This window comes from Eublepharis macularius, chromosome 1 (assembly GCF_028583425.1).
Source record: "Eublepharis macularius isolate TG4126 chromosome 1, MPM_Emac_v1.0, whole genome shotgun sequence".
Taxonomy (NCBI): domain Eukaryota; kingdom Metazoa; phylum Chordata; class Lepidosauria; order Squamata; family Eublepharidae; genus Eublepharis; species Eublepharis macularius.
The window spans coordinates 32,460,974-32,485,094 of NC_072790.1; the positions used below are offsets into that span (position 1 = coordinate 32,460,974).

Sequence of the window (24,121 nt, forward strand, 5' to 3'; positions counted from 1 at the left end):
TAATTGAAATTATTTTCTAATTGGAAAGCAAGACCTCCCTGTCTTGTGTTTTACTCACCACTCGTCATCTCCCCCCCCCCATTTTAATTCCTTTCCACTTTCTTTGGCCTGGAACATTCTCCCTCCATCTGTTCATGCCCCCCACCCCAATATAGGTGCACTTGCACCTATATACACCACTTTAAATACTAATCTGTTCTACTTAGGTTTTTTTTCCAAAATTGTAATTTTGTCCATAAGGGTTACTCTCCTCCACCTTTCTTATTCTACCCAATCCCTGAGTTGGGACTGTTGTCCCCTCCCCTTGCCTTTCCCGTCTGAAACCTCCCACAATCTATTATCTTTCCATTTGGAGCCCTGAATTCTGCAATTCTTATATATTCCTTCACTCTTTTATTTATAATTTATAATTTAAAATGTTTATTTCCTGCCTTTTCTCTGGAAAGTACTTAAGGCAGTTAACAACATCCAAATACAAACACTAAAAATTACCAAACAGCAAACAATAAAATAACACTTAAAATATTATCTGAAATACAGAAATGAAAAGCAGTAAAGATAATTAAATAGGAAGGAGAGATGGGGAAGGCAGATTTGAAAAGTTAGGTGCTACATCATTTATTTGAAAGATTTTATCCTGCTCCTCAGGAGGACAACGATCTTGGAAAAGCTTAAAGTAACAATACAGTAATGATAACCCATTTCAAATATTAAAAAACTGATTAAAACAATTAAACTCAGGCCTAGTATGATAAAAGTAGTAAGATGAGCCAAAATTTTCAGAGCTGAAGCAAAATTTAAAAGTCAAAGCACCGTTTTAAAACTCAAGGTAGCAGGGAACATATTTAGTCAGTCTAAAATATTTTCGATGACTACGATAACAGACTAAAGCCACTTAACAGGTCCTATAAAATCCAATTTCAAAATTGGAGGTGACTGGGTGGAGGGGAACCAAAAGTCTGGGCAAATACAACTGTATTTTTACTTAGTGCAGAAAGCACTTTATTTTTATTTTTATTTTATTTTATTCAGCTTATACCCCCCGCCCTTCCCACAAGTGGAAGTCCTTGGGCCAGCCAGGCAAACAGCTGAAATGATAACATAAGAAGAATTCTGTTGGGCAGGGCTTCTGGTCCATCTTGTCCAGTATTCTGTCTCACACAGAGGCCAAACAGTTACTACGGAGGGCCAACAACATGGCTTAGAGGCCAAAGCCTTCCTTCAACGTTGTCTCCTAGCACCATATGAGAAGTCACAACTAAACTTGCCCTGCTTCTTCCGGAGTGGCCTCTGCAAGCATGATGTGTAGCTCTCTTGGCATACCCTCCCCCTTAGTTAAGTAAAAGAATGAGGGAAACCCCACAAGCATTTCACAAACACACCCTGCCAACCCCTGCTTCCCCATTTCATTAAGCCCACCACTTTTGTATGGAGATGTGTGTCAGGGCCAGCGACAGGCAAACAATCCAGCCTCCCAAAAAGGACATCAAGTGGTGGGGTGATGCCGCTGTCTGGCAGTACTCTCACACCTTTTCTTGGTCCTGCAAACAGCCCCGCAGCACACAGTTGCTGCCAGGCCCTGGTGGCCAAACACGCTTGCCACTGCATAGCTATTAAGCAGATTTATGAAATGCTGGTCAGACGTCCTTTCAGGGATGCGTGGTGACTGCAGAGAGGAGGCAGAATGCAGGGGACCTGGGTGCACAAAGCAAGTCACTTTATATATTTTCTGAACATATCGATAATGCATTCTCTCTCTCTTTTGGAAGTCACATACGTATTTTCTAAATTAACAAATGACCTGACCATGGCCCTGGGGGATACATGCCCCCTCCAGGTGCAAAATACCAGTTACAAATGTAGCTTCTCTCTCTTTTTTTAACCACAGCAGGACTGGCCCATAACCCAGGCATAGCAGCTCCTGGGCAGGCATGAAGTTACTTGAAGTAGTGTTTGAGTCATGCTCTGAGCAAAATTAAATGACCCAAGGCATGGCATGTGTGACTGACAGCTCCACTTGTGCTTACCTGATCCCAAGCCTCAGCTGGCTCTCTGTTTCCCAGCTGCCACTAGGGGATGACCAGCATCCCCACCCCTGCATAAGCCCAGCATCCAAAGGCCCTCTCCTCTAGGGTGCCATGGGCCTCATGCCTCCAGTGATGATCCAAAAGAGATGAATAGCAGTGGACTGCGCAGAAACTGGCTTGCTTGGCCAAACAAGGTTTAGTTCTGCTGGCAAGTATCTAAACACATAATTGGTCAGCAGTGTTAGTGTACAGATGACTTCACAGTTTCTCAAATGTAGGTGCTGTTACTGAAGCATTTGAGGTTAAGGGGATGCAAAGCCAAAGAGCCCCCTGACCAATTAAGCTCATCTAGGCCAGCTGTGGTTCACATGAGAAGGTGCTCTGTGCTCCTAGAATTGTAATGAGGACTTGATGTAACTGCAAAATGTCGGCTTCACGTGACACTGCCAAGCCTTGTGTGGCTAAAGAGATCACTCCAGGTTGCTAAGCAATTTGGCATAAAAATGGAAAAGCCAGTATAGATTTTGCTCTCCGTTCCTGATATTATCCACAGCCCTTGGCTCTAGCTATCGGCTTCTGACTCTAGCCTTTATACCCTCTGTTCTATGGTCCACTTATGTATGTATGTACGTATAGTTTAATTTAGTTTATTATTACAATCCAGGATCAGAATTTAAGTCAGCATATACAATAATTATGCACTGATTACATATCTAAGCATATCTAGGAAATTGAACAATATACTTAAATAAATAAAATTTTGTTTGTTTAGTTATATGTTATTTTTACTCTGCCATTCTCACTGAGACTCAAGGCAGGTTACACTTTGAGGACCTTATGAATTACAACTATGTTTGATGCCTTGGACTTTGAACCTAGCTGCTAAGAATGCTGTGGCACCTGCAAGGTTCCATCATGCATCAGTTTGGCAAGGCTCTGACGGAATGTATAGTGTAGGTTTTAAGTTAGCTTTATTGTTTTACCAATCTTTTTGCACATTTTCTTAAATATAACCTTTTATGTACAGTTTTAGTAAATAAATAATATTCCTTACAGCTCTGTGGCCAGATTGGCCCAGCTAGCTTTATAACCTTTCTGTGGGAGACCCAGCCCAGCCAACTCCCAAGTAATGTCCAGTAAGGCCACAGGCTTGTTCCCCCCAGTCTATGTGCTAGGATTAGTTGGGGAAATGGTGGCAGTTCTACCCCTGCTGTTCATGAATGCTCTGCTATGATTGGGAAGTTAACTCCTGGCTCTGCCAACCTCCCCTGGAAGTGAGAAACCTTGATGCCTGCCTAGTGTCTCTTGCATGCAGTTATGCCCAGCCCAACAGGGAGCAAGAGAGACCCCAATTCACCCAGTATCTCCCTAAGTCTGGGCTGGTTATCTGCTCAGGAAGGTACCCCCAGACTCTCTCTCGCTGTCTCCCTGGCTGCCACCACCTTCAGCGCCAGAGCTGTGGAAGAGCTGAAATGCAGCCTTCTGGTCAGATACCAGGCAGAATAGCTCTAAAGGAACTCAGGGAGAGAGGGGAGCAGAATGGATCTTCCCCTCTACAACTCAGCTGTCCTAACAAAGCTTGTCCCGGATGCTCCTTACACGAAGACTCACTGCAATATTAACTTCTCCTGAGCCTTAATACAGGAGAAAATGCTAGTTCAGTAGGTGGGACACCATTGGTTAGTAGTAGGTAATGTGGCTGGCTTGCTACCCTCTTGCTTTAAATCCGTTACAGTGAGTTTGCTCTGCACTACAGGGGGAGGCTCTTGGAATTCCCCCCCACCCCCCACACACGTAACTGTTCTACAAATACGAGTTGGTGCCCGGGATTTTGAAGGATACGTTTCCATCCCTGGCTATACAGGACTGTTAACACTCTAGTACTTGGAAGAAGCTACCGTTAATCTACAGTCAAGGTTATGCTATATAACACGACAGTAAGAGCAATTTTGTTCATGAAATTTCATGGACCAGCTGTAACTTACTGAAAAGCCTAAGAGCAGTTTTATAGGTGACTTGATGTTAAATTACTTTTGTGCATCTGCAGCTAGACAGATGGGTGGAAACAAGGAAAGGAAAGATTCACAACAATTCCGAACACGCCATGTCTTATTTGGCAGCCCTGACTGAGGCAGCAAAACAGATTTCAGGGTGTTCAGCCCTCATTAGGAACACAGACATTGTTATGTAATTCAATAGGTCTATATGAATACACAACCAATTGCAAACCATGCTGCCCGCGCTTCCATTTCCACGTTCATCTTCCGTAAACCGCTCGTAATCACACCAACTCTCCCCACCCTTCTCATTGGATCTGGATGGGAATTTAAAAATGGACATTTATATAGTTGCAATGCCTAATGGATTGATCTGTTATATTAATCACATGGTCACTTTTAAATGATGCCCCTGAATAACTGAAGGTTGGTCTGTAATCATTAGAATGTCAGATTAGGACCTGGGACATGGAAGCCTGACAGGTGATTTTGGGCCCATCACAATATCTCAACCTACCTACCCTCACAAGATTATTGCTGTGAGGATTGAGTGGAGGACACGGAAACAGCATGAAAAGCTACTTTGGGTCCCTGACCAGGGAGAAAAGCGGGATATAAATTTTTAAAAAATAAACTAGGCAACAACTTTTTTAAAAAGTATCATTATTTGAAATACAAGTATTTACAAAGACCGCAGGGGGCAAGCAAATTTTCCTTCAGAACTGGTTATTTGTATGCACATATATATTAGTTTATTTTGCAAAAAAGCATAATGGATTAAGATTTCTTTCATCAGATAACAAGGCTAGTAATTCAGAAAATCACAATTCTTTGTGCTGCAGCAAATGCGTAAACAAGCCCAAATGACTACCTCTTTATTCTACAACAAATCCACACTATTAAAAATGGGACTAAAACTTTCGAAAGATTTGCAGAATAAATAGGAGTTGAAATGGGAAGAACACAACACCTGCAAAGGACATACCAGATCAGCAGTTTATGAGAAAGCTATTGATAAAATTACTAAAAAGAGGCCGTCAGGAAGTCATAGACACCACAGAAGTGACCCAGTGCTTCACACACAGTGAAGATGCTATGCATAACATTCACAACCCCTTCTCACACAAGAGCTCTCGGAGTTTAAGGACAGCAAGAAAGTGAAAGAAGCACACTGCTGTTGGGCCACAAGATTTCTACATTACTTCACTTTATGCTGACCAAACAAGCCCTTCCAACTGAGTACCCTGAGAGTAAGAAAACTGACTTGGACCGGGAAAATATCCCATTAGAAATATCCCACATTCCCTCTCTGAATTTCAAGCCTTCACTTTAAAAACAATTCAGCCTCTAATCTGTTCCTTATGGAGTTATAAGGGAAAATGTGATTGTCTCAGAAAGGATGGGGTAGGGAAACTGAGCCAGTTAATTTTCTCAGTTCATTCTACATCATAAACTACAGGTAGAGTTTCTTCCAGTCCTCCTGCATACACAAAACAACAAATGTACAATGCCAAAATCCCACAGTTCATTAGCAGATAGCACTGAGGGTTGCAGATCTTTCCCACTTTCTCTTCCACCTAGCAGTCCTCTCTGACTCTGGGAAAGTTTATTCCCAAGGTGTCAGGGCCCATGTGAAGAAACATCAACAAGGGCTGGGAGGCTGCAGTGGAGATAGGATGAAAGGACCCTTTTCGCATCAATACAGCATGGTTATTCACATACACAGGGCCCATGGCCCGACAAATAAACATTCCTGAGGTCAAAGAGGACTGCTGGAAGAAGGGGAACATCCGTGATTCTTGTGTCCTCTGATCATGGAATCCAACCTGTTGCGCAGAAATTAAGGACTGTGTCCTGCGGATTTAGCAATGAAAAACAGTTACCAATTTAATTTCATGATGATATCAGATCAGTGGAATAAAGTAAAGAACTCACTGTTTCATAGTACAGAGTGTGCCCTTCACTTTCTTCCACAGATCTTTAAGCAAATATTTAGGTTTGCATCAAGCACTGAACCTACCTTGCTGAACATTTATTTGTTTACTTCATTTATACCCTACCATTCTCTCCAGCGGGGATCCAAGGGGGCTTACATCCTCCTCCTCGCCTCCATTTTATCCTCACAACTACCCTGTGAGGTAGGTGAGATGGAGAATGTGTCTGGCCCAAGGTCACCCAGTCAGCTTCCATGGCAGAGTGGGGATTCGAACCTAGTTCTCCCAGATCCTAGTGCTACACTTTAACCACTGCACCACACATGAAGGAGCTAATGATGAAACACTGCCTGCCACGTGAATTTACCCTCTCAAGGTGTAAGTCTTCAACTCTGGAGGTGGAAGCAGAGACAGCCACTTGAAGGAAATTGTGACATTTTGGCTGAGCTGAGATTTTGACTTCCATCTGTCCTCCCGGGTTCTAGTAGAGTTGCTAGTTGTGGACAACAGGCCCTTACTTCCCATTATTAACACTAGCTCCCTTTTTTTTTTTACAGCAATACCTTTTGAGCAGAGAAATTTGCCTTCGTTTATCAGTTCGAGGCATATTAGCAGAATAAATAACATGCCTACTTAGAACCGGAGCGTGGGTGGGGTGTAATTAGGAAGAGAGGGGATTAAGAATAAGGACCGGGACCTTACATGAAAGATAAGATAAGGTAAGGATGGGGTTTTGAGATGTGGAAGAGTTGTGGTTGGGAGGAATGTCCACATCTATGGCCATACTGGAAATGAGGAGGATAAAAATGGCACCGCTTTAGATGCAAAAGAAAGGGAAAATGGAAGAGCAAGATTCCAGTCCAACGGCACCTTAAAGTCTTGTTGGTCTTTAAGGTACTACTGGTCTCAAGTCTTGCTCTTCTACTGCACACCAACACAGCTACCCACCTGAAACTATCTTCAAGGAAAATAAGAAACATCCTCCCTTGTTCTTATGCCTTAAAGATCTTCAGGACAGAGTCTGCTCATATACACTGATCTATCAGATGGCTATAGATCGACAACCGCCTCAGCAGTTGCACCTTGCTTAGGGAAATCCTTGTCCAGGGATTTGTTTTGTGCCTTCTGGAAAACCTTCAAATCTTTCTTACTGAGAAAGCCTCTAGATGTTAAGAGGAGAGCATTGGACACTAGCACTTAATAGCCAATTTTAAAAGGGAATGGCTTTGAATATAGCCCCCTGCTGCTCCCTTACGACTGTCGGCTTACCTTACTTGTTTTGATTTTATGGAATTTGTATTAAAACGGGTGAGCTTCTAGGAGAGCCTCTTTGAGAAGTAGAATCTTAGTACCTGCTTTTAGATCTTGGCTAAAAATCTAACTTTTAGAAATAATGTTCCCAGCCCAGCCCAGCCTTTGTTTTTGAGTTATGGCAAGTGGGTCAGACACACTGAAACATGCCTGGCTCTCGGGAAACAGAGTGATCGCCTAGGCTGGAAGCAATGAAAGAGCCAGAACAAGAGCTGACAGACACCCAACTGAAACTACAATGGGCAGAGGAAGGCCCGGAAAGGAGAAAATAGGAATAAATGTTGCTGCAGCAAACACGTGGATGAGTGGAGCTAACACTTCTATCCCTTAGCCTCCAGTTTGCTGAGTTGTTTGGACGCAAAGTACTAAAACATTAAGGTGACCACAGACATAGTACTCGTCAGTGGAAGATACTGATACTGTTCTGTGTCACTCTTAGGCGTCACTGCTAACTGGTAGGTAGCACAAGACTATTTTATGGACATTTGGGACTATTTGGTATTCTGCATTCAGATCCGTCAAACTCACAGTCCTTTAGCCGTGCACTAAAGCACTGGAAGCCTGGTTTGTTGCTTCCTGGTGTGTGTGTGTGGGGGGGGGGGCTGAGAACAAGGGAGTCACTGAGCAGCTGGCAGGCCACAAAACATAACTCAGGTGCTCGGAACAGTGCAAGGAATCTTGAGTTTGGAAGGCCGGCTTTAGCACCCACCATGCTCGGAGAGCACCAGCCCTAGCAACGATGGTGCTCACCAGCTAAGGGCTACCGCTTCACTCAATGAGTGCTTTGATGCACATCCTGAGCGGTTCATCATATTCCTGAGTGACACGGCAACTTTCATGTAAGTGTCATATGACATGCCCATGAAATAACCTCCGGCATGCAGCCGCGTCCCTTGAATTTTAAGTCCAGACATCGGACTGTTAGGGAGGTTAATTGGTAAACATGCCTGTGTAAAGAATACTTAGTTGAAACTCTTTTAACTGCTATATATCACTTTAAGTATATTTACTAAAAAAAATGGAAGTTTGCATGAATGTGTATATTTCTTTTGTATCAAATTTTCACAAAAAGAGCATGAAAGTATCATTATTTACTGCCATTGATGTGGCTAATGGGAAGGTGAGAAAGGCCTGAGCAGAGCATCAAAGACGGAGAGGAGGAAAAGAGAATCCATACAGCTGAGGCGATTTAGGGAAGAACATTAATGTTACTTAGCCAGGTGGGTGACAAGCAAAAAGGCGCAAGAACATGGGTACCTGTCTCAGAGGGTTTATGTTCTAAAATTATTTGAAATATGTTAGATTTTAGTGTGAAGAGAGAGGTAGAGATAAAAAGGGGACAAATGTCCATTCATTACAATTACACATACAAATAAAGAGTTCTGGGGTGTCACCAATGGGTCATGCCAAAGGCTTTGCAAAAAAAGTGGGTCTTCAGGGACCTGAAGGAACTGAGAGAGGCGGTGCGACGCTGGTATCCCAGGCATAAGGGGCATGCAGACATTCCAGATAGAAGGGGCAGAATCAGCCGAGTTCTCTGAGGGAGCAGGAGAACTGCAGGCTGCAGAAGTTGAAAGAGCAACAGTCCGGCGTGGATGCATTAGGACATGTTGCGGGGGGGGGGGGGGTGTTGCTACAAAGGTACAGGCAAAGAGCTTGTACTGAATCTGGAAAAAGACAGAAATCTAATGTTATGATCTCAGATGTTTCATGTGATGCGAATGACACAGAGGCAAAAGATTTTGGTGGTAGATAAAGGTGAGGAACCAAGGTGAGACAATGGAAGATCTGAGAGAGGAGGCTGCAGATGGGAGATGCCCAGAGCATGAAACAGAGTTCTTGCTGAGAAGGTGGAGAGGGAGGGACATATTTTTTTAAAAAATATTGCAAAGGAAGAAGTGACATGATCAATAGAGAGGTGGGGCAAAAGAGACAGAAGCGTTAAAGATAAAGATGGAGAGGAGAAAAGCAAGGCAAGGCAAGAAGACGAAGCAGCACATTAACTGGAAAAAATAGCAGGAAGGTTAAGAGAACACGAATGCAGCAAGGAAGGCAACAGAGGAGAAAGGTAAGTTGAACCTGATTCTCTGATGGAGAGCTGGGATGAATGCACAGGAGCTGGAAACAGCAATTGAGAGGACATAGGATTCAGCAGCCATGCGGGGGAACTGTGTATGGGGAAGAGACCGAAGGAGGTGTATGACGAGAGAGAGAGGCGGAAGAAGAAGAAAATGATAGGAAAGTGCTAGAGATAAGAGCAGATAGTTCCAATTTTATCACTCAAGAAAAGAAGAAAAGTGTTGGGCAGTGAGTGATGAAAGGATAGGTGGTGGGGCAGGGCATCAAAGAATGAGAACACCAAAAGATCCCTACAGTTGCTGTGGTTCAGGGATCAGTAGTAATGTCGTTTAGTCAGGCAGGTGGTAGAAAAAAAGGAGGAGAGCATGAAAACAGAGAGGACAAAGTTAGCATTACTTGTGCTGTTCTTCAAGAGCCAGTGTGGTATAGTGGTTAGAGCTTCAGGAGAGAATCTGGAAGACCCAGGTTCGAATCCCCGCTCTGCCACGTCCCTGGGCCAGTCACCTTCTCTCAGCCAAATCTACCTCACAGGGTAGTTGTTGTGAGGATATAATGGAGGAGAGGAGAATAATGTAAACAATTTTGGTTCCCCACTGGAGTAAAAGGCATGAAATAAGGGAAATAAACAAAGAAAGAAAGAAGTCTCGCTGCTGCTGCTCTTCAGAAAAACCTTGTTCTTTTGCCATAAGAAGTTTTCCCCAAGATAAGAGAGACCAAAGGGCCTCATTTCAGAATATAGAATTAGCAGTCCAAAGTTATCAGACAAAAATTCCAACTGCTTAACTCAAAGCCATACGAGCGTTTAAATTTTGTTGAACAAATCCAAAAGCATGAGTCACATGTTTCAAAAGAATTATTTGCTTTTCTTCACACAGCGCTGTTCTTATTAAGCCTTTTTCTGGGGTAATGGAAGAGTACCTTGAGTAGTCAAACAGGCCAAAACAAATCCGCCATTTCAAATCCTGTCGTGTAATGAGGAAGTTTAATTAAGGCCACATACTACGGCTGTAAATGTTCTCTTATATAACAAGGTCTAAATGAAGTTACAATTCCTTCATTAGCAAATTACAAACAAGAGTGCACAGCTGACACACCAGCTATGATTATCACAACTAATTGCCTCGTTGTTGCAAACCAACCTGGAACAGCATTCAGATGTCCTTCTGCAACAGCAAATGAGGGCCACGTCGCGCTATTTCTGTGATCACAAGGGGCTCTTGTACAACGATCCGATTTACCCTTGTCTACTGGCAGCAAACGGCCCAATCAAAGCCTCCTCTACAAAGGCAGGCTTTGAAGCCAGATCAGCCTGGAAGCACGCTCCATATGCAGGACGGCAGACTGCACTTCATTAGGCCTGTTGTTACATTTTCCCTCTTCTTATTCTAATGATCCTATTTTAATACACATAGGAACCTCTCCTAATTGATGTCAAGTGAGTGACTTCAACATTCATCACCGCAACACATCAAACAAATCTTGGCACACAAGCCCAGCATCATGGTGTTTAAGACCCGAGGTGTGTCTCCAACTACAGGAAAGAGCGTGCACGCACACATGCACACACACAAAGGATCCATACCTGTTTAATTGGGATCGCACGGCCGCTTCCGATGCTATCTGCTCTGCTCTCCAGCCCTTTCTTCTCTTTGTCTGGGTCGCTCCCTTTCCGAGACTGCAGAGTAAAAGCCAAGTGAACGCTATTAATCTGTTGATTCTTGTATTGTGCTTTAAATTGAAAAGTTGTTTTGTTACATCAGAAAAGATGTACTGGCTATATAATTACATCAGTTTGAAAAGTATCAAGTAAGTACTAAAAATATCAAATGATATTAAAAACATTTACACCCAGGCCTTCCAACCAACACGGGCCATAGGGCAGCTTTTCAGTGGCCCGGCTTAATTCGCTGGAAACGCAACTAAAAAATAAGAGTATCAAAAACAAGGCGAACAGGAATAACTGCAGACCTTTCTACTTAGGCATCTTCCAATACAGGTATGTATATTTAATTATCATCTGATGAGATTTTAAAGGCTATTAATGACTCGGCAGCATAATTTTATGGATTGCCTTGATTAAAATTAAATTCATTTAGTTTCTTCTTTTACTACTTTTAGATGATTAAATAGTATCAAAGTCAAACTAACAATGCTAGGAAAACTAAGCTGCTTTGTCAAATTGTAATTGTCACAAATTCTCTTGTTTATGCATACATCTTTCTAAATAGAAAGCTATAATTTTAACTGTTCTACACGTAAGAATGATGGTGGGGTTAACACAAACGCTGTTACTTTATCATGGATTTTTTTCCAAAAATCATTGTTAGTAACTATTACAAACATTTCATGGAAGAAAAATCTGTTCTGCAGGTTTTATACAGCTATAGAACAAGTACACACGATTCTATTTAAACAGAACCTCAGATCCTCCTCCATTATTGTGAGATAAGTAAATCTGGATGTGACAGATTTATTTTATTAAGAGCAAGATCTACAAGTCACCCACCTTAATAACGGCACTGACAAGTGACAACTTCACTCCATTACTTTTCAGTGGGAACATTATTCACACAATATTGAAAATGAGAAAACATTTTCATGTGCTTTTCAAATCAGAGAGGATATGTTAAGTGAACATACTAGTGATGTCTCCGGCACAATGAAATGCTAATAAAAGCCAAAGAGAAAGGGAGCCCGCCCTGCTTCTCACCTTCAATGCAAAAAAAGTGTCTAAAACCTTCAAAAACAGTCACAAATATGAAGATAAGATGGCCCATCACACCTCCTTTTTATAGTTTAGATGAAAGGGAAAGGGAGAGAACTGAAAAGTCCAAGAAAAAAAAATGCCACCCCAATAACAAGCAACAAACCATTCTTTGTGTTTTCAGAACTTGCACCCTCTCACTAAATGCTAAAGCTCTGGGGGTTATCACATACCGGTGCATATACAGAAGGCTGTGATCAATCCAAAGGTGTAATACAACCAGGGTTTTTTTTTTCCAGCAGGAACACAGTGGAACGGAGTTCCGGAACCTCTTGAAAATGGTCACATGGCTGGTGGCCCCGCCCCCTGATTTCCAGGCAGAGGGGAGTTTAGATTGCCCTCTGCGCCTGATGTGGAGGGCAATCTAAACTCCCCTCTGCCTGGAGATCAGGGGGCGGGGCCACTGGCCATGTGACCATTTTCGCCAAGGGTGATTCAAACTTTAAAAAACTCCCCCCTTGTTCCAGCTGACCCAAAGTGACATCATTGTGCGGTCCTGAGTTCCATCACTGAGTTCCACCACCTCTTTTCCCAGAAAAAAAGCCCTGAATACAACCCATGCTTCTAAAAGTTCTGTGAATGCACACAGTAGAGAACACAGAAGAATTACACCCAAATGTTTGTTACTGGGAGGGGGGCGCCTGGAGGAGCTGGGTCAGGCTCTCCAACCTATAATAAGTCTCCCTCTGGTCACTCATAGGGCCAGCAAGCCGGAGCCCAAGGGAGAGAGGCAGGTTTGTAGCAGCTTCACAGCTGCCAGCTCTTTCAAGTCAACAGGTATGGGCTAATCTGTTCTTCCAGCCTCACAGACTTCCATCAGCACTTTTTATCTCCTTCCCTCAAATCTGTCATCATCGGCTAGACCAGCTTGCATTCCTAAAGCTTAGATTGGCTCCATTCGACTCCTCCGCGGTGCCAGACCTGCTCCGTCCTTTTGCAGCACCACCAGCTATCCACAGTCAAGGATCTTTCCACACAATGACATTAAAAGTACATTACACTTGTTATAATAACACAAAATAAAATAAATCATTACAACGTGACATTTTCTGCATCTGGACTCATGGGAAGGAAGCTCTCCAGAGAATCCACCACTTCAACAACCTTCATCCCACCATCAACCTGACCATGGACCAGCCTGCACAAAAGGTACATTTTCTGGATATTACTGCACAACTGTGCAATACTAGAAATCCACTGAGCACCATACACATCTGCATGCTTCCAGCTGCTACCATGGAGCATACAAATAATCCACTGAGCTACAGTCAAGCACTGTAATTACAACCACATTTACTCCAGTCCCTCCAATAGGGAGTTTCTCCTAAAAGATTCGGAACAGGAATTTTTAGGATTACAATGCTCACTCAATGGAATTAAGAAACAGATTAACAACGCCAGACTGGTAGCCAGAAATAGCCTACGACAAGACAGACCCAAAGGAGATACCGAAACACCACTGGCTGTCATCTGCAGCTCTAGTCAGTTCAATGCACCACTGATGGCCTACGGTCTATCCCGAATGATGATCTTTTTCTCTCACAGGTAAAAATCTGAAGGCTCAAGAAAAAAAATGGAAGCATTTGGAAGGGAGATGATTTTTATCCCCTGCCCCTTGAAGAGGACTTTTGGAAGGAGCAAAATGTTTCTTAAGAAAAGGTTTTGTTTTTCCACTCAATATGTATAGTGTCAAAATGTAAGAACTTTTTTCAATTTTTCCGATAGGAAAACTGAAACATTTTGGAGAGCACTGAAAAAAATTCAATTTTTATTATTACCTCGTCTGCCAAATGGCAAAAAATAAAATCCATATGCTAAGATACCATAGGATGTAGCAGTTTGCAACTGTCTCTCAAGCAGCGGGTACATTTGCAATTTTTCTTACAGAAAATCGACACCTTTATCCTCTTAAATTCCATAAATATAGCAAATAGTAAATTATATATACTAAGTTAGAAATGATGCATTTTATGTTGTTAAATAATAAAATAAGTTTAGACTTGACAGGAAAGGGTTTTTTCCCCAGGGCTTCAACATTTCCAGAAATTTTATACCTCTTGGGTGGCAGGCATTTCCATACTTGCATATAACTCCACAACCTACAACTTGTCAGTAGTAACAGCAGACCAGCAGACACACAGACTCAGGAACCAAACCGTACAACAAATCCAGATGCCCACTTTGCCTTCATATATACTTAAGCAATACAACCACAGGACCTAGTAACATCAGCTACGCCACCTTGGGATCATCCACTCACTCGTCATCCAATGTAATATCACATATCAGCAGCGCCCCGGACAAACAGGTCAGCCCATCCACAAAAGAATAAGCCCAACTCTGTCATTAAAAATGCAATAATCAGAAATTAGAGGGTGAATGTTTTACTCTTCCAGGGCATTCAGCTACTAACCTCAAAGTGATAATACAACACAACGTTGCTGAATTAGGATTCATCAGGATCAATACTATCTCAGAGTGATTCCGCACACGTTGGATAATGCACTTCCAATCCTCTTTATAGATCATTTGGAACAGATTTTTTTGGGTGCGGAACAAAAAAATCCACCTCAAACGATTGATAAAGTGCATTGAAAGTGCATTATCCAACGTGTGCGGAATCAGCCTCCCTCACATTAGGTCTGAATAAGAACTTCTCACTCTCTACAGGTGCGAATATGTTAGTATGCCCAACCTTTACAGATGCTTATTACTGGTTCATCTATTTCTAATTGGATCTGTTTCTCCTGTTTCACCATGCACTTTCCTAGATCAGATCTGATTTTGTGTTTATCCTAATTTGGCCATCTGTCATCAGTTGAATGTGGTCCTCATCCACTCTGAATGGTTTAATTCGACTTCTGTCTGGATCTTGTTTTAAAGAAGCTTCTATTCTCAATATTTCTTCCTCCTTTTAGTATAAATGTTTCTGCCTAATGAATATGCCATGCATCCAAGAAAGCGCGCCTTGACTCACGAAAACTTATACTGTTAGTCTCTGAGGTTCCCCCTGGACTCCTGTTTTATTTTTCAGCTTGCAAACTAACAAGGCTTTCTGTATGGAATAATTTGCATTTCTGTCCCAATGAATGTGGCGTCTATTTGGAGACCAAGTGAAGAAGTATGTTTGAACTACAAGTAGGACGGTGAACACTGTAGAAGTTAAGCCCGAGTTGTTCGGTTCCTTTAGTAACCTCCCCAAATTCAGCATTAAAGATGCCACCCTTCACTTGAGCCAGTGGTGACGTGTGCCAAGGAAGTGACATTTTTAAAAAGTTTTGTGCGATGCAGACAATGCGACTGGGCAAGCTTCAGTAATACATGCATACTTATATTTCCATCATGGTTAGGTTACAGAGTTGGCCCTAGGGGTGGGGAGATCCAAATTCAAATTCTTGCTTGCAAAGAAACTCACCGGGGGCCTTAGAACAGTCATATTCCCTCAGCCTAACCCACCTCACAGGGAGGTTGCAGGATGCCGTCAAGACAAAGAATGCAACCCTTCACTCCACAGAAAAATGTTGGGATAAAAAAAAAGTAATGACGGAATACACAAATTACTCCAAACAATTTATGCAGATTTTAAGACGAAAATCTGCATAAATGAACCAATTAACTACTACCCAGCTGTTATCGTTATTACCAGCGGTGCCCCCTAGAATCACTTTTATTTTTAAAACATCTACCCAACTTAATTTGACATTACAAGCAGCTTCCAGCATGATCTTAAGTTCCAATAATAAAAGCAATCAATGGTACCACCACAACAAAAATCAAAAACATCAAGGAGCAGCATCCGCTCCCAAACCTTCCCATCTTGCCCAGGACCTGAGCATCAAAGGAAGCACAAACAAAATGTTGCCCAGGAAGGCCCATGAGACCAGGGGCCTAACACAGTATGCAGGCCCTCAACAGAAGACAAGCTTTCCACGAAGAGAGGTGAAGGGCTCGGGAAGAAAAAAAGAAATTTGGAGGGGCAATCCCCCATTTTCCCTTAGGACATTTCTCTCTATTTTTCCAATAGAAAAAAAAATGGGAAATTTTGGGGAGCACTGAAAGGAACCCCCAGTAACTATTTTTTCTTAGAAACAAGTGTGATGCTTTCAAGACAAGATTTTACTCATTCGACATATATAACATGAATGTCTGGGGGACTTTTTTTTTTTAGCTTTGCAAATTTTAGGGCACATTGGAAGTAACCTCCTATGATTTTTTCCCCTTTCAGGAGAGTGAAATGCTTTTTAATGCAAGGTTTTACACACTCAAAATGTATAGCAATTATTCCCAAGAAAAAATTGGGGAACTGAAGAGAGGGGCTAAAAAAACTCCTATGAAACATATACACTTTCCCCCTTCAGGAATAAGGGAAATATTCCAAGATAGCACCGGCAGTAGCCGTTTACAGCTTTAGTAGTGCTATTTTGCTTTGTTCAAAACGAAAGCATTTAGAGTTTTAAATTCCAGAAACATACAATGGTATATGCTTGCCAAGTTATAAATGGTACATTTTATGTAGTTAAAGCAGCAAAATTTGTTTAGCTTAGATAGGAAAGTAAGGAGTACATTTTTTCCTCTGAGTGGGGAGTTTCCTTCTATTCAAAATTTCCAGAAATTTTACATCTTTATTTTTGCATCCTTCCAGAGGTTAGGAAATGAAATGGATCTTCCAAAAGGAAGGCACCTGCAAGAGGAGATACTGGGCAGACCACAGTTGGGAGAAGCAGCCCATCCGTCTAGTTTCAAATACAGCCAGACATTTTTACTTTACGTATAGGCCATGAAACAAGGCATTTTCATGTCTTTAACTCTTCAGCTTAGTCCTCAAACATATGCAGTCCCTCCACAGGATCCTAAGCAAAGTCTGAACAAAAGCCAAAACAGTAACAGGTTCAAGGGCTCTTTGATGAGACAACTATGCCAGTCCTGTGTTCTGTTCCTTGACCAACACTGACATCTAGTGGAGCTGACATTCAGCTAAAAAAAAAACAAGAGGTTTTTATTCTCGCATAAGCTTTCAAGCTCTAGAGCCCACTTTATAAGATGCTTGTAATGAGCCCTCACTTGGCAGAAATCCATCCATCCATCCTTCCTTCCTTCCGTCCACATTTCTATTCTCTTATCCTGTCAGATTCAAGGAAGCTAACTGAGCAGTAACCAGCTAGCAAGGACATGAGTTAACAAAATTAAAACATAAATAAAACACTCAAAGAACGAACAAAAAAGTTTAGAAACCATAAAGGCCACAGGACCATGAAATAGATGAGGTACAGGGTACAAACTATAATTATATAAAATTCAAATGTAATAATAATAATAATTTAAAAAGAACAAGCAGGATACTACTGCTTTAAACTTTTCTTGGGTATACATGCCAACTTTAGGATCTTTCTTTAAGAAGGCAGATATAATTATCTTGATATTTAAAAAATCATATAGAATGCTCATCTTGGTGTCAAAATGTATGTTTTTGAGGTTGAAAAAGCCAAATACATTTTTTTAATTTGTTGTAGAGATAGCCATGTTTTCCTGCAGCTACCATTCTGCAAGAACATTCTAGTACAACACTCATACTGGTGTCAAACTCTATGCTTTGGGGGTAAATAGAACTGAATATACTGTTGTAAAAACAGTTATTATTTCCCGATAGCTGCCATATTGCAGGATGGGAGTATGGGGCTTTTCTGAAGTCAAAGGCTCCAGGTGACTATAATGAAATGAAATGCATCACATGTCAATAGGGTTGCCAGCCTCCAGGTAGTGGCTGGAGATCTCCTGGAATTACAACTGGTCTCCAGGCCACAGAGGTCAGTTCACCAGGAGAAAATGAATACTTTGGGGGGTGGACTCTATGGAATTATGCCACGCCAAGGTCATTTCCCTCCCCAAACCCCTCTTTCTCCAGGTTTCACACTCCAGATCTCCAGGAATTTCCCGACTTGGAGCTGGCAACCCTACATGTCAAGCTGCAAATGCAAAAGTAAAACTAACACCAAGTGATACAGGCCAAAAAAGAATCAGGAGAAATGGCTGCAGCGAGATCGCATGAAGAGGCTGAGGCTAGTAACGGAAAGTGACGAATTTTACTAACCATGTGAACAATGACTGGTGTAAGTCTTAAACATTAAAGAAATCTTTAGACAACATAGGAGAAAACAAGGCAAAGGAAAAAGAAGAGGAAGCTAAGACTGCACTAGGCACACCTTACAGTCACATAATCCTCTTCAGCCACTTTCCACTAGAGAATCAGGATCTGACCCAATTTCAAGATAGCAGATCCTGCCCTGCTCATCAGAAGCACGTGCCCATCCCCCCTCAGCGTGGCGCAGTCAGAAGGCCCTTCGCAGTAATTAAAGACCTCTTTCTGCCCCGTAATGGTATACTTATGGTGAGATGTGAGAACCAGCCAATATGTGAGCAAGTCTTAAAGCAGTGAGGAAAATTCCGGATTACAAACCTCCTAAATAGGAATCTGGAGCACAGTTATGTGATCAATGGCAGAGCCAGACACAATTCACTAAATGAATTCACTAGAAAACGAAAGTAGTTTACTACTGGCTTAACTTCCTTTTGTCCTCTGGCAGCCAACGCTCAGAAAACAATCACGTGGTATGGAATGGCAATTCAAATCAAGGCCAGAGATCACTTTAGAAGCAAAGCCACTGTCCAAAGATGCCAGGTGCCCAAAAGGCATGCAAGAGAGGCTAGCCTGCTGCTGCATGGGGAGAAGGGAGGAAGAAGTGGGTGGTGGGTGGGCATCTTCTTGTGGCAACTGCCCAGGCGACCAAGCAGGTTGAAAGCCATGCTGAAAGTGAAAGGAGGAGGAGAATGGACGCAACTCGACCTGATCCCCTCTTCCACGCCAAGAATTCTCCACTATCTTATTTTTCACTTAAAGAATAAGCTCCAGACAAAACGTGGCACCTAGATTTGTTTTCAAACACAGCAAAGGGGGCAAGGGTGGATATGCAGCATACAATTCAAGGTGGGAACAAAATTATGTGGGCACAAGCGTTTTTTCATCTTCCAACTCACTCACCGTGAAAAGGTTGGAGCGGCGCTTGGATTGCTTGCGAACAGGCGTTGGAGTGTTAGTAGTGGGGGGGACATCAATCCGCAGCTCCTTCTGGCTGGTGCTCGGAGTGGATGGGACGGAGGAGGAGTAGTCGCTTAAGCTGCCTCCTCCATTGCTGGTCTGCAAACGATTAAAATCCATTTTAGCAGAAAGGAAAAGCCAAATGCAACTTGCCTTGCATTGAACACATGAAACTGCCTTATACGGAATCAGACCCTTGGCCCATCAAGGTTGGTATGGACTACTTAAGCGGGCAGCAGCTCTCCAGGGTCTGCGGTAGAGGTCCCTTCTGTCCCCTACTTTTGGCAGGAGATGCTGGGGATTGAACCTGGGATCGTCTGCATGCAAAGCAGATGCTGTGCCACTGAGTCATAGCCTCTCCCCTTCACCGCCTTATTTTCATTTTCTGTAAGTTTTTATTGCAGATTTACCATAAAGTTCACAATCAAAATCTCTTTCTCTCAAAGAACGACAAAACTGGAAGGGATCGGCAAGTTCTCTAACCCAAACCCTTCCCACCAGACAGGATGGACTCAGCGGAAAAATTCAGCGAAAGAGGTGGAGGAGTGGAACTTTCCATGCCTCCCTCTTCCCAATCAATCTTGTGTTTGCTCTGGAAATCTTCTAAGAGGGTCGGGAGGGCCTGTGAAACAAAATGCAGCAAAACGCAAGGCACTGCGAAGGCAAGGAAGAATCTCACAGAAACCACTGCCAAGGAAGCCGTTTTTATTGATTCCACTTTGTCGCTGCAGTGCCCCATCCTGCAGTGCATTCTGTTTGCGAGGGTGTCCCGGCCTTCTGAGAAGACGTTCCAGCTGCTTGGGAGGGCACCAAAAGAGCCGCTCGGCCAACTCCTTCTGTGAACAGTCCCATTAGGTTCAGCCCACTGAGTGTGCCGTTGAGACACACTCTTAAAACTTTATTCCAAGGTCTAGGAAGCTACAGAAATACAGAGCAGGGAACAGTCTGCTTGTTGGGGGGCAGTGAAAGACAGAAAATAAACAAAAAAATTGGACCTGGTTGAGGAAGGCGGCCGTATTTTACACACACCTTCAGGAGGCCGGAGGGGCCATCATTGATCTGGACAACAACCGTGACACATGGTTCTGAGAAAGCAAGAGAGGCTTCCCCGGACACAGGAACCAAGGTAACGGAGGAGGAACTGATCTCTTATTACCATCTTAAGAGATTAGTGTAGTGCTAGGAAAAGAGGATATGCACTTATTCCCATTTCTTTTACACTTGCTCAACCGGTTGTGTTTGCCCATGTGGCGTGTGCTTTTGAGCTACTTATCAAAACTCTTTTCATTCTGTAAACCAAAATAAGCCCAGTTCAGACCACACTTAGCAGGAGTGTGAAGTGTGGGGTAGACTGAGAGAGCTGTTAAGCCCTACTCGCCTTAGAGAGCTCACACAGGAGAGATCTGTAAGAACTGGAGAGAGAGAGGAAGACTTAAAATTGGTAATAAGTTCTTTTAAGAGACTAAAGGCTAGAGAGGGCCTGGGGGCAGATCCGCAGGCTGGGCAAACGTCTGACTACTGATCTGCTCGTGCTGGTGTGTTTATGATATGCCGTTAAGTCACTTCTGACTTTTGAAGACCCTGTGAATGAATTGTCCTCCAAAACGTCACTGACATCCTTGCTCAGACTTTACAGACTGGAGGCCATGGCTTCCTTTATTGAGTCAAACCATCTCATTTTGGGTCTTCCTGTTTTCTTACTGCCTTCAACTTTTCCTAGAATTACTGACTTTCCAGAGAATCTTGTCTTTTCATGATGTGACCAAAATACGATAGCTTCAGTTTCGTCATTTTAGCTTCTAGGGAGAATTCAATCTTGCTTTGATCTGGAACTCGCTTATTTGTCTTTTTGGCCATCTGTGGTATCAGCAAAACTCTTTTCCAACACCACATTTCAAATGAAGCAATATTCTTCCTGTGAGCTTTCCTCACCACCCAAATTTCACATCTATACATAGGAAATATCATAATATGAATTATTTTTGATCTTGGTTCCCAGCAACACTTCCTTATCCTTACGGATCTTTTGTAGCTCCTTCATGGGTGTCCTTCCAAGTCTTATTTTGCTTCTGATTTCTTGGTTGCAGTCTCTCTTTTGGATGATGATTGAGCCAATGAATAGAAAATCCTTAACAATTTCAATTTCTTCATTGTCAATTTTAAAATTGTGTAATTCCTCAGTAGTCATTCCTTTTGTCCTCTTGCAGCTTTAATCCTGCTTTCTCCCTTAACCTCCATCAGTAGTTGTTTAAAGTCTATTTCACCAGAACTTGAGGTGGTGGTGTACCCTAAGAAAAGCGACAGGAATTTCTAACATCATAGAAGCTGGCAATATTATACAAGGATAGTTGCGCTGGCGGAGGGTCGAAAGATATTCAGATGTATGAGAAACCTGTAATCACTAATTCTACATAGATTTCGTTAAGACCATAAGTAGCAAGAATGAATTAACTATTGTTACACTTCAAGAAGATGTTTCAAATATGGATAATCTTGTTCGGGGTATGAAGTCATAAGATAATAAGCCAAGATTTGGGTCTTTGAAAAGGGATAGACTGCAATTGTTAAGAGAAGATTCTGAAACCCTATAAATATGACTGGCTAAACTGATAAGAGTTTCTTCTTAAAAGGGGTTCCATGCATGTGACCATGGTATCTTTGGCTAAGATACTTTTGGGGCTCATGTAATTGCTCTCCTTTAACAATTATGTCATTATAATGGATGGTATGATTTTCTGTTGATTTGAATTGATATTGAGAATGAAGACTAATTCTTTTGTAATAATAAAGACTGAAAATGGAAGCAGAGAATCCATAATTGTATTACTTGTATACAATACCCATTAACAAACCTAAGACATCATCTGTGGCATACCTCTTGCCAGGAGTTAAATGGTTTGATATAGCAAAGCTAACTAGACACTCAGGGCTTCTTAAGTGCATCTTACAAAATATATTGTTTTTACAACACTTCCTCCATCCGCACAGCCACCCATACAGGATGGTAACACTTTTTTTGTGTGGCACACAACCCTAGTATCAGGTTCAACACAGTCCTTCGGGGACTGTGTTTCTTGTGCGGTGAGGTTCCCCCCCTCCCTCAGCCTTCCTTGGTTCCTCCTGCTCTTTTTATATTTTTGTTCTTGCTGCTGTTAAGCAGTTTATCAGTTTTGAGGGAGGCAGTGACCGGAACCATGTGGCTTCACGGGTGAAGGAAGCCCAAAAGAAACAGGTAAGCAATGCAACAATATACCAAATACTCCAAAGATTTTCTCCAAAAGCTTTATAAATACTCAATGTAAATTCATTCAAGGGTCTAATGAATCACTCTAATAACACAGTATCAAAAATGCAACACTCAATATCAAAAATACAGCGAGGTATGACAATACTGAGAAGCGCATATGTCCTCAAATAGAAAGATTGTATCCTACGAGTTCTCTTATAAATGTTTTCCCAATTCCAATGATGAGGACTCCCGCTATACAGAGGGAACAGTTGGAAAGTCCCTGGAAAGACCGTCCAGGGACGGTCCCTGGAAGTGCGTTGAGATTCAGCACGTGAGAGTTCATTTTCGTGAGGGAGAAATGGAGAGATTACATCATGGCAGGAGGAATATCGCCCCGTGAAGAAGTGCTTATGAAACGAGCCTAAGATATCCGGAAGCTTGTCGGGAGGGGGAGCCCCCCACGGGGGCTTCCCATATTTTTCTTTTTCTTCCTGAAGAATCACACCATCTCCTCCTAGATCCACCGCTCCTCTCCACCGTCTCCCGAGGGACTTTCCAACTGTTCCCGCTGTATAGCGGGAGTCCTCATCATTGGAATTGGGAAAACATTTATAAGAGAACTCGTAGGATACAATCTTTCTATTTGAGGACATATGCGCTTCTCAGTATTGTCATACCTCGCTGTATTTTTGATATTGAGTGTTGCATTTTTGATACTGAGTGTTATTAGAGTGATTCATTAGACCCTTGAATGAATTTACATTGAGTATTTATAAAGCTTTTGGAGAAAATCTTTGGAGTATTTGGTATATTGTTGCATTTCTTACCTGTTTCTTTTGGGCTTGCTTGGTTTGGTGAGCTTTTGATAGCCTCGTTGGTTCGGTTCACGGGTGAAGGAGGCAAGTCGGGGAGCAGGAAAGACTGCATGGGAAATGCAGCTTTGTACGAGAAGAGGAAGGGCAACCCAACAGGGAGCACCCAGAGACAGAGCGCGCGAGACACTGAAAATGGCATTGCCAACTCCCTCATTCAGCCAACTGTGAAGCATTTGCTGAGGAGGAAGTCGAAAATCCTCCCCAAAATACAGCAGAGAGCTATAGGTGGACTGGGAGATGACAACTGGCATCCTGCCCCTCCCTTATATAAACTCATAACTATCCTCAGGATCCCTCTTCAAAAGGATTTTTAAAAGGCTTTAAGCTCTTTGGCATTCATGCAAATACGCTTTTGTACAGAAAAGATGCCTGCCAAACTGACAGCAGAAGCATCCTCCCGATCGCATATGGCATAGGAGGGAAAGCAAAGAAACAGGAGGAAAGGAACAGGCTGCCCTCCCATTCGTGGCAGACAAAGAGAGAAAAGAGGAAGGGAAACCTCCAGCAATGGCTGTTCTTGCATTGGGCAGGGGATTGGACTAGATGGTCTGTGAGACCCCTCCCAACTCTATGATTCTAATGCTGGTGCTCTCCGAAGAGGAGTCCTGGAGGGAGGAGAGAGGCTCTTTTACCTGAACCAATGAATGCACATGAAGAAAGTTGCCTTTCCCACAAAGGACACTGATGTGGTGGCACAGCTTTTCCTGAAAAGGGCCTTGAAAACTTTTTTATTCCAATTAGATTTGGACTGTTCAACATGCAAATTATCGCTGCCATTACCACTCACTACTCCTCAGAGTATTTGTCTTTTT

At 42.6% G+C, this 24,121-nt stretch overlaps 1 protein-coding gene across 3 annotated transcripts in view; it reads right to left on the reverse strand.

Moving 5' to 3' along the window:
* The window catches only part of AGAP1 (ArfGAP with GTPase domain, ankyrin repeat and PH domain 1), a 411,275-nt gene that overhangs the window by 299,777 nt on the left and 87,377 nt on the right, over positions 1-24,121 (reverse strand). For 2 of the 3 annotated variants that reach the window (XM_054974592.1, XM_054974609.1), the window contains 2 exons: positions 19,149-19,304; positions 10,931-11,023 (listed from right to left, as the gene is read on the reverse strand). In XM_054974592.1, coding sequence (XP_054830567.1) covers positions 10,931-11,023; positions 19,149-19,304 — 249 coding nt within the window. The remainder of the gene's footprint in view (positions 1-10,930; positions 11,024-19,148; positions 19,305-24,121) is intronic. The other variant, XM_054974599.1, reaches the window with a different exon arrangement.